The following is an 11,875-nucleotide window of genomic DNA, read 5'->3' as shown; positions in this document are numbered from 1 at the left end:
TAGGTGTCTACTACTAATGATATAGAAAGATTCTAATATTTTTGGGGAACAAAACCCAAAATTTAAATATTTAAAAATTTGATCCCACAAGGTCTAGGACTCTAGGTCATCAAAATTCTGCAAGCCAATCACAAAAGGAAGACTACAACAATATGTCCCCCTTTTTACATTATGTATGTATGATGTATCTTTACATATACTTTTTTCACAAATTACACCCCAATTTCTCAGTTAAACATGAGTTTATAATAAAATAATATGATCAAATATAAACATTGAGTACAAATAAATTCATTATCATTCTTTTATAAAAGGTTTCACCATTCCGTCTTTTATTTTGTTAACTTGTTATTTTGATGACAAAAAGATTCGTGTCAATGCATTTGTCTCAAATCTTTTGTTACATTTAATATTTAGTCATAATTTACATACATTTTAATACAATGCATTATGATGTGTTGTAAATACCTCATATATTGAGATAAATAAGTTGTAAATACCTCATATATTGAGATAAATAAGTATTAACTTCAAAATTTTGCATTATTTTGAAACACAATTAAAGGAAAATAATGACAAAGAGAAAGAAAGTTCAACGATGCTTAAAAATTTCGTAAATTAATGATTATAAATATGGACCTTGAAAATTGATTGAAAAGCTTGTCCTTTAGCATCTTAACGTTGAAGGCAAATTTGTCATTTGGTGGTGTTGTCTTTTTAAATTTCAAATTCAAATTCCTACAACTAAACATTTACTGCAGTAATAAAATATAAAATAAAAGAAGAAGAAAAAATAATTTAAAAACTTAAATTGAGAGCCCTCTTTTGTCTCTTGGTATATAAATATGCCTCCCTATTGTATTTAGATTCCTCATTTGTATTCTCCATTTTCCAAATACTCTCGAGAAAGCCGCAGGCCATCATCTCCGGTTGCTTTGCTACTTTCCAGTGACCTCTTTCCGATCTCCTCTCAGTTCCCGGTAAGCCAAGATCTGGTCTCTCTTAAACTTATATATTTTTTCTGTTTCTTGTAGATCTTTATGGGATTGAGCTACGTGAAAAAGCAGGAAAATTGTGATATATATGTGGGGTGCAGTTTTGAGATCTATAGAAAAAGTGGTAAAAGAGATAGGATTTCTTGATGATAAATGGGTATTTTCTAAATCCTGGATGGTTGAATTTTGAATGGTTCTAGATTAATATGATTCGGGATCTGATGAATTGGATCCCTTATGAAATTGATCTGCTATGGATTCTCCTTGATCTACTGTTTGATTCCATTTCAAATGGTTTTGAATAGTGCAAAATAGCTCTCTTGTGGTGGCTTTTCGATAACAATCTCGAAAAGCGAAAAAGAAATCTTAAGAAGAAAAAAACGTTGTTTTTTGTTTGAATTTAGATTGATTCTCTCCTTTGTTTTTGTCCTTGGATTTATAGGATACCTCTATGTATGTATATATGTGTGTCTGTATATGAACTATATGTTAGCTGAAAATGAGCGTGGAGCATGAGCAAATTATGATTCGTAGCTTTGCTACTCTCTTTTTAAATCTCTGGTTGGATTCAAGGAGATGTTAAGTTGTAGAGTGAGAAGAATTTTGTGTCATTTAGATTTGCTATTATGTTTGCCCGATTTTTAAGATATTCACTTTGGATTCCCCTCATCTGTATTGGGATGTTATCTTCTTCTCCAATACCTACATGTATTTATTTTGCTATTGGTTTATTACCATTTCTAGAAGTAGGAATGCTTATTAATGCTCTTTTTTAATTGGCAGTTGAATAGAAAATGGCTGACGGTGAGGATATTCAGCCCCTTGTTTGTGACAATGGAACTGGAATGGTGAAGGTCAGTTATTCTTTTAGTTTTTATGTTTTGCAAAGATGGAGTTATGATAGTTAAACACTTTATGTAAAATTTACCTTGTCATATTCTCAGTTGTTTTTAATTTTTTGGTTTACACTTACGAAATGTAGGCTGGATTTGCTGGGGATGATGCTCCTAGAGCTGTCTTTCCTAGTATTGTGGGTCGTCCTCGCCACACTGGTGTTATGGTTGGAATGGGACAGAAAGATGCCTATGTGGGTGACGAAGCTCAATCCAAGAGGGGTATCTTGACCCTGAAGTACCCAATTGAGCACGGTATTGTCAGCAACTGGGATGACATGGAGAAGATATGGCATCATACCTTCTACAACGAGCTTCGTGTTGCCCCCGAGGAGCACCCTGTTCTTCTCACTGAAGCACCTCTCAACCCAAAGGCCAACAGAGAGAAAATGACCCAGATTATGTTTGAGACATTCAACGTTCCGGCTATGTATGTTGCTATTCAGGCTGTCCTTTCCTTGTATGCTAGTGGTCGTACAACTGGTAAGTATCAGTCTTTTCATATCCAAATCTTCTCCTTGATCGGCAATGTGTTATGAATCTGAAATTATGAGTATCTTATGACAGGTATTGTGTTGGATTCTGGTGATGGTGTGAGTCACACTGTCCCCATCTACGAGGGTTATGCTTTGCCCCATGCCATTCTTCGTTTGGACCTTGCTGGCCGTGACCTAACTGATAACCTGATGAAGATCCTCACTGAGAGAGGTTACATGTTCACCACCACTGCTGAACGGGAAATTGTCCGTGACATGAAGGAGAAGCTTGCTTATGTGGCTCTTGACTACGAGCAGGAGCTTGACACTGCCAAGAGCAGCTCCTCCGTCGAGAAGAACTATGAATTGCCTGATGGACAAGTTATTACCATTGGTGCTGAGAGGTTCCGTTGCCCAGAAGTCCTCTTCCAGCCATCCATGATCGGAATGGAAGCTGCAGGTATCCATGAGACTACCTACAACTCCATTATGAAGTGTGATGTTGATATCAGGAAGGACCTCTACGGTAACATTGTGCTCAGTGGTGGCTCAACCATGTTCCCCGGTATTGCTGATCGTATGAGCAAGGAAATCACGGCTTTGGCTCCTAGCAGCATGAAGATTAAGGTTGTTGCTCCACCGGAGAGAAAGTACAGTGTCTGGATTGGAGGATCCATCCTCGCATCCCTTAGCACATTCCAGCAGGCAAGCCTTATATTTTTATCTTCACTTGAATATTGTTTTGCCATTTTAATAAACTGCATTGAATTGTGGTACTAAACTTGACTTGTTCTGTGCTTAATCAGATGTGGATTTCAAAGGGTGAGTACGATGAGTCTGGTCCATCCATTGTCCACAGGAAGTGCTTCTAAGGTGCTGCTGCTGCTATTTTTACTTTGGTCGAGATCTTCCTTTTTTGTTTTCCTGCTTTTGCTATTATGTCGACAGTGAACTCAGGTTTGCTGTCGTAGACAGTCTTTGAAGGTGGGGCTGTGAAAGAAGGGCGATAAGACAACATTGTACTGCTGATATTGTTTCATGTTTACAGTGCAATGTGGATTATATTCTGAACACATTGAGAGGGCAACCCTCTTTTGTCTGGAAATATCCCTTCTTGAATTTCTGTACGCTTTTCTAGTGGGTTGTTGTTTGTAGTTGGGGAGAGATTGTGATGTTTTTCTTTGAATCTTTTCTTTCATTTTCTCAGTTTTCGTGTTTTGTTATTCTATGGTACTTTTCTTGGGAACATATGTCACTATTTATTTATTGAATGAGAATTTTTGGTAGTATTTTCAGTTTTCGGATATTACTAGCATTCTCTGTGGATGTGGGAATTGACATTTCTGTGGATCATTTTTGGTGAGGCGTTGTTTTCATCGTTGTTATGTATTCTTTTGTTGCAACCAATGTCCTATTCCTCGTGGTGTTTTCAGCAAACGTTTTGAGGCTATAAAAAAGCAAAACGCCTTGACCTTACGTTTGGTGTACAAAGTTTTGCCATTATATGTGGTTTCATCTGATTTCATGGGAAAAAGCCAAACTCAATTAATTCCCATGAATTTAGATGAAACCTGGCAAAATTTTGTACACCAAACGCTATAAAACACTTGTCAAAGAATAAAAATAAGTATTGCGCTACAAACACGTTCCATAAAAACTATGCTTGAGTGCATTAGTTGGGGCATTAATACGTAAGTACGTGAAAATATTGAACAGTATTTGCATATAGTTGTAGGGCATCAGTCTCTACAAATACTGAATCTCATCATTTGCATTTCAAATGGCATATTAATTTTAAGGTGTACTTGAAGTAAAATGTTAATTTCTTTTCACACATATTCAACACTTTTCAAGCAAAGTTTATTTTAAACATAACTTTAACTTCCACACTTCCTTTTTAACTTTTGATTTTAATTCAAATAATTTTTTTCTTAACTTCAGCTCAAATATTGTGCGTAATTATTTCGACATGGAATATTCCGGAAGACGCGTAATCATAATATATTTATCTCTTGGTAGGTGATCATGTGGAGATGTTGCAATCTTTTTAAACAAAAGGTATTATTTAATTAAGTAAAATAAAAGGTTCTGATTAATACTACTAATAAAAGATAACAGCTGTACATGTTCAATGCCTTTTCCTCTCTTTTTTTACTTTAATACTTAATTGACAGTAATAAAAGTAGGGGTAAACGTGAGTGTTTCCAGTTGGCAAATCAGTGGGTAGCCATTCTTTCAGACAGGCTGAGCACATTTTGGTTATCTTTATAGAAGAAAATCAAAAGCTAAATAAAATCCATTTACTGACTTTTCATGTGCTTTTCAAAGATAAGCATCCCAAATCCGAATATCAATATACCAAACGAGTATTAAATAGTATCAAATAGAGTTTGGGACCATTACCTTTATATATTATACTCCCTATAATATGGATTGGGGTTTCAATGAGCATCATTGAATTGAACCTAACAATAGCATGTTCAAACCACTGCATTTATTTTTTAAACAAGCCCAAGAATGTTGCTTAATTTTTGTATTTTTATTGTCTTAGGAACCAAGTAATAGATCACAAAGTCAAGCTTTAGTAGCTTGTTATTTCTGCTTACTCGCGCACGATACATCTAATCGAATAATTTAACTTTAGGCGTTAAAAATAAAGTAAAATCTATATGACTTAACCATGACTAAGTAATAAATGTGTGCATTACCGAAAAATATCTTGTATTATTGTTTGGTGTAAACACCATATACAACTAAACTTTTCCCGAACTGTTGGGGTTTGAAATAAGTAACACTATAATTCGAATTATATCTCTTGAGGACAATGTTTCATGTGATATGACCAGGAAGAGGCAAACCCGAAAATAAAGAAGATAAAGAACACTAAATTTTAACGTAGAAAACCCTTCAAATCGAAGGTAAAAACCACGGGATCACAAAGATCCAAAAAATCCCACTATAACAACAAGTGCCAAATTGGATACACAACAAGTGCCAAATACGGAGCAACAACTGTAATAAGAGCAACAACTAATCAACTGAAAAAAGAGGAGAATCCACAAAAACGAAGCTGCTGTTCGAGGCTCGAAATCAGATGCTATGAGCCACCAAATTCGATCTCCACCGTTCCAATCCAACACCAAGATGTTAAGAACACTCAATCGAAATTTTAATTTTACTGCATCCCAATGTTCTTTTCCAGGATTAGAAAGGAATCTACTAACAGTACCAATGACATGTGCAATATCTGGTCTGGTGCAAATCATAGCATACATCAAGCTACCAACGACAGAAGAGTAAGGAATACGAGACATCTCCCTTTTCTCTTCATCAGTAGATGGACTCTGACTAATACTCAATTTGAAGTGTTTAGCAAGAGGAGTACTAACCACTTTTGCATCTGTCATATTGAACCTCTTGAGTACCTTCTCAATGTATTGCTTTTGGGACAAAAATAACTCCTTTCTATCTCTGTGTCGGTGGATTTGAATGCCCAAGATTTTCTTTGCTGGCCCCAAGTCCTTCATCGCAAACGATTTGCTCAACTACTTTTTAAAGACTGCAATTCTGGATTTATTCTTGCCAACAATAAGCATGTCATCCACATAAAGCAATAAAATAATAAAATCATCATCAGAGAACTTCTGGAAGAATACACAGTGGTCTGAAGAAGTTCTTGTACCCTTGTTCTTCTATGACAGATTCAAACTTCAAATACCATTGCCTTGGAGTTTGTTTCAATCGATACATGCTCTTTTTCAATTTGCAGACATAATTTTCTTTTCCCTTAGTTACAAAACCCTCAAGTTGCTCCATATAAATCTCCTCATCTAAATCACCATGAAGAAAAGCAGTCTTGACATCCATCTGCTCAACCTCTAAATCTAGACTTGCAGCTAAGCCTAGAATCACACGAATAGAAGACATCTTCACAACAGGGGAGAAAATTTCATCAAAGTCAACTCCCTTCTTCTGGCCAAACCTTTAACAACTAACCTCGCCTTGTATCTAGACGCAGAGGTATGGTTATCTTGCTTTATTCTGAATATCCATTTGTTAGATAAATCTCTCTTACCTTTCGGCAATTTCACTAACTCATATGTTCCATTCTCATGGAGTAACTTCATCTCATCTTCCATCGCTTCGATCCACTGATCTTTGTGAGTATCTTGCATGGCTTCATCATAATTCTCAGGTTCTCCCATGTCAGTCAAAAGTACATACTCATCAGGAGCATTCGAAGTAGTTACCTGTGCAGGAATTGGTTGCTGATCAACCACAACTTCATCAACTGGAGCATCCATAAAATCTACACCATGATGATCATTTTGATCTTGATAACTGATAATAGGCTAGATTTATGTAATTTGGCGATTTTTATGCCCCAGCTTAATTATGTTTCAATGTTATAATATAATTAAATGATGAAAAACAGGCTCTAATTGTGAATGTCACACGTTGCAGGAGTGAGGAGCTTATATGAGGCCTTAAGGCTGTGATTGGAGCTACATTGAAGCAAAAAAACAAACCCCTAGGAGCTGAGTACGCAAGAAGACGAAAAAAAGAATAATTAAAATGAAGGCCTGGACTAGCGCGACCATTAGCGCGTGTGAGCACGTGATTTTTGCTTTACGAAAACTACTCCAAAAGAAATCAAAGATAAAACAAAATTCTCTTGGTGTGCAAATTTTAGGATTTATGTGGCATTTTTGGATAATTATTTGTGTTTTGTCCGTAAATATTTACCTTGTTATAGTAAATTGAAAAATAAAATAAAAAATACATGTTGCATGCATATCTAGAATTTAATTATGCATTTAAGAATTAATTAAACCATTATTTGGCTCTAAAAGAAAAATCATAAAAATATGCGTGTTATTCTATTTGTTGTCATTGTGTGATTTTATTTTAAGGTTTTAATTTGTGTGTTAATTATTGTAAGTGTTAATTAATATTTGTGTTAGTTTATTTTTGATTTTACAAATTAATTCAGAATTGTGTTTAAATTAGAAAATTAAAGAAGGAAAAGGGAAAAAAGTTCAAAAATATGAAGAAATTCGGCCAGGGCCAGTTTTTTAAAAAGAGAAGTCAGGCCCAATATCACACCCAACCCAGGCCAACCGACCAGTCTCAGAATCCAACCAAACGACGCCGTTTTTGGGTCAAAGCTTCTAGGCCGTTGATCTCACGCATCCAACGGTCAGGATCATCAATCCATTACCCGTATAATCTTATCCGACCCGTTTCCATACCCGTTCTCCCCACCAAACGACCCCGTATTCAATTAAAAGGGTTGATCGAGGCCGTTGATCTCACGCATCCAACGACCCCGATTAATTCAATCATTTTAATATATCAAATCCCATCAGACCCCCCTCCCAAACCAAATCCCTCACCCCTCTTCGTCTCTGAAGAACAAGAGATCCCAATCCCTCCCCGAACCCTAGAGCCGCCACCCCATTCTTTCGCTTGAAACCCGGCGGCCCTTACACCGGTCGCCGTGAAAATCACACCCTAGGTTCCCCTGACCCTCCCCTCTCTGAATCCCCACTCCATTGTCTTCGAATCCTCGTAGAATGGTTCGAATCTTCGATCAAAGAAATCTACCAAGAAACCCTAACCTACCCCAATCAGTCCCAAACTCACACCCAATAATCACCTTGACGTCATCGTTGCTAATCCCTAACCAGATTGGATCAAATCCGAGTAAAACTCACCGAATGGCAGAGCTAGGACTCAACAGTTCGAGTTTGTTTCAAAGCTGTCAAGGTCGAACGGTTTCTGGTTAGTATTATAAGTCTACTTCTGATGAAATAGACGTATAATACTAACTGGAACTCAAGTTCGAAAGGGCGTATGGTTGAAATCCAAGAAAAATAGTGAGTTCTTTTCAACTTCTTCTTTTTCCTTTTTCTTTTCTATGTGTTTGTTTGTCTGCGTGATTAGTCATTTTTTTTAGGATTTTTATTTTAAGTTAATCCAATATATATATTCTGTTTCTTTTTCGGATTTTGGTTGGATTAAATATTTCAATGTTTGTTTAAGTAGTTGGATCAATTCCTCGTTTACATAAATTAGGTTCATTGTAATTCGTTTTTTGTCCGTTATTTTCCCCATTCTCCATCAGTTTATGTTCTGTCGATTAATAACATAGGTTATAAATAGTTTCGTCGATTAGTCCATTCTTGTTTGTAAACCAGTAAGTCCATCAAATGGTTTAATGTCGTGTTATGTATTCTGATCTGTAGACACTTAACTTCAAGGCATTGTCATTGATCCTGCATGCTTGTTAGGGTGGACCTAGAATCCCCGCATTTGTGATTGATTCTGATCCAGTTTCAAGTTTAGTTTTAATGATTTCGTTGAGTTCTGTGCTATGATTTAAATTCAGTTCATTTTTGCTTCAATGGGAACTCAACCTCAATCATTCAGTTGTTAGAAGAATTGGTTATAGCTGTTAGTCAGAATTAGTTTTAGATAACTGTTAGTTTGAACAAATTTTAGAATTAAAAGTTTTAATACAGTTGAATAATTGTATTAGGAAGTCAGTAATATCAAGGGGTTTTCAGGGTTGATTTAGGAATGAAATAGTTAGGATTATATTTTAGTATTAGTACTTTGTTAGTGGGGTATTAAATAATACACTAATGGGGAACAAAAGGGAATAGGGGGCTGATAATAAGGAAAAGCTTCCTTAGTGGAATTTAAAGTGAAAAATCAGATTTTTAGTGGAAAATTCTGATTTGAATAAGGAAAAGGGGTCGGGCACTAAGTTTGAAAGGGGGGCAGGTTGTATAAAAATGGAAGAGGGGACAATTCAGAAGGGAGAGAAAAAATTCAGAGCTAAAAGCAAAAGAAAAGACTGTTTTTTTAACTCTTAAGAGAATCAGTAAGAGTGGAGAGTAAAAAAAAAGCATTTATTAATTTTCAGATCTAGAGTTCAAAATTAAAAACTCCAAAAACCAAAAACAATAAAAATCTAAGAGAAAAACCAAAAATAGTTACTATTCCACTGGAATTTTCAGTTTAATTTCCAGTTTTTCCTAAGTTCTGGTTTCAGAGACATATATACTGATTTCGAATGGCTTTAGGTCCAATTGAGCTAGATTTCAATTGATTTTGGGTTTGACTGAAAGTGTTGAGTATTTGCTGGGTAATTGTCAAGGTCATTTGGCCTGTTTCGAAATTGATTCAAGTTGATCTTTCTTTTGTCTGGTTGCAAATTTTCTTCTGGGCTATGTTTTGATTTTTGGGCTGTGTATTGTTGCTGTTTGGTTATCTCAAAGTGCTGTTGATCATCACTGCTCCACTAACCTCCTCCTCCTCTTCTTCTTCTTCTTCTTCTTCTTCTTCTTCTTCTTCTTCTTCTTCTTCTTCTTCTTCTTCTTCTTCTTCTTCTTCTTCTTCTTCTTCTTCTTCTTCTTCTTCTTCTTCATTTCACATCTCCAGGTACACATTTGAGCTTGATTCTATGTAGATCTCTTGCTGGAAATGAAAAAATGAAATTGAGGCTGGACCTCTGCTGTTGCCTTGCGATTTTAGTGGCTTTATCATGTTTAGATAGAATTATATCGTTTGTTAGTTCGCTCATAGACTGTATTAGCTTTGGACTGTTTAAGTTTATGGACCGTTGAACTCTTGCTGATAAGCTTACGAACTTCATAATTGGCAACATTAATTTGACTTAGACATATGCTGGTGTAGTGTAGTATAATGTGAGGTAACTTGATTTGTTTCTCATTAATTGCAAGAAAAACAAGTCAAATGGTTTGGTTTTGATGTGCTACTTTCAGTGATCCATTTTTTTTATCATGAACTGCTTGAATAATAATTCAGTAATGCTAGATTGAACTGTCCTAAAATCAATAGGGTATTTTAAGTTCAGGCTATTGAGTAGTTCGCATGTAATGTAAATAAAAATTACCTAGTCCAATTGATTAGCTTATTCATGTGAGGCTGATGTTTAAGATCAATACTGTTAAGTTCAATCACCCCCAGTCTGTGTTCATCTTAGTGACATTCAATAACTCATCAGGAACCATAATAGAAAATGATATAAGTAGGGAATTGAAATTCAAGCGATTAGCATGTTGTCAATTTGAACAGTGTCTATTCTATCACAAAAGCAATAAGTGAATTTGGGAACACTTTAGATCAAGTTTAAGCCATAGCAATTTTAAAATGTCGTTGGTATAAGTCTACTGAAATTCCAGGCCATACAACCTCGTTTTGCTGATTTGGGGCCTTAGTGATTTAGCGCGGGCCTGGGTCTTGTGCTGAATTCCTTCTCGTTTGGGCCTGGGCCAAAGCCTACATACGGTTGATTTTGGTTATAGATTGGCTAGTGATTCTTACTCTTTGGGTTTCCCTTGGGGCCTAATGACATGTTTAGTTTAGACCATCATTTAGCTTGCATTAGATCAATGATATTAACCAAGTAGGATTTTCCTTATTTTTAGAGACAAATAAAAATAGAAAATCATAGTCACTTTAGGTTTGCCCTTTTAAAATAAAAATAAGATGAGCCTCGCCGAATAAACTATAAATTGCGGGGCCCTCAATAAGTATTGTACTAATTTTTAGACTTCGGGATGGGCCGTTTTAGTGAATTTCACGGCCTTCCCCAAAATAATAACGCATTAGTCTCTTTAGGCGTGCATTTTAGTAACATTACATTCCTAAACTCGAGTGCACATTTATGTGACTCAAATACAAATCCCAATGAAGTCGAAATGTGTCAACAACCATGGGTGCATTTATGTGACGTGATTCGAGACGTGTTTTCACGACGTTGCAATTCTTTTTTAAAATAACAATAATAAATGCGGCTAAAAGTTAAAATTTGCACATAGACTCATAATTATTAAAATCAGATAATTTACGCCAAAGATAACAGTTGAGCGACTGTACTAGAACCACGGAACTCGGGAATGTCTAACACCTTCTCCCGGCTTAACAGAATTCCTTACTCGAATTTCTGGTGCGCGGACTGTAATACAGAGTCATTCTTTTCCTCGATTCAGGATTCAACCGGTGACTTGGAACACCATAAATCTCCCAAGTGGCGACTCTGAATTAAATAAATAAATTCCGTTTCGATTGTTCTTTAATTGGAAAAACTTCCTCTACGCCCCTACTGGCGCGGGCGAAAAAAGAGGTGTGACAGCTCTGGCGACTCTGCTGGGGACTCGAACCCAGAATCTCTGGTTCAGGGTTCAGAATTTGAGCTTATAATAATTGTTGTATCTGGCTTTGTTTATTATCTGATTTTATTACATGTTTGGGCTTAATGTGCTAAATGTTGCTTTTAGCGCTTTGATATTATTTGAACTGTATATATAAACTGCTACAAAAATCCCTCTCTTCTTTCTCTTGAGGAGTGCACGCTGGTCGTTACTTCTTTCTGTTAGTGTCCTATCCCAAAATAGAACGAGGATTCGGAGGAGTTGCAAAACCGGATGATCTTTTGGTTACCGGTACGCAGTTCCCATCCTCGGCTCGAGTTGTCCGC

The 11,875-nt window shown here is 36.1% G+C and overlaps 1 protein-coding gene across 1 annotated transcript; it reads left to right on the top strand.

Moving 5' to 3' along the window:
* Positions 1-661: 661 nt before the first annotated feature.
* Positions 662-3,668, top strand: LOC107831145 (actin-7). Its single transcript, XM_016658880.2, has 5 exons — positions 662-980; positions 1,779-1,849; positions 1,978-2,371; positions 2,456-3,069; positions 3,171-3,668. The coding sequence occupies exons 2-5, from the start codon at positions 1,790-1,792 to the stop codon at positions 3,234-3,236; spliced, it is 1,134 nt and encodes a 377-aa protein (XP_016514366.1). The 5' UTR covers positions 662-980; positions 1,779-1,789; the 3' UTR covers positions 3,237-3,668.
* Positions 3,669-11,875: the final 8,207 nt, after the last annotated feature.

This window comes from Nicotiana tabacum, chromosome 11, assembly GCF_000715075.1.
Source record: "Nicotiana tabacum cultivar K326 chromosome 11, ASM71507v2, whole genome shotgun sequence".
In the NCBI taxonomy this organism is placed as follows: Eukaryota; Viridiplantae; Streptophyta; class Magnoliopsida; order Solanales; family Solanaceae; genus Nicotiana; species Nicotiana tabacum.
This window is presented reverse-complemented; position numbering and strand designations above follow the sequence as displayed.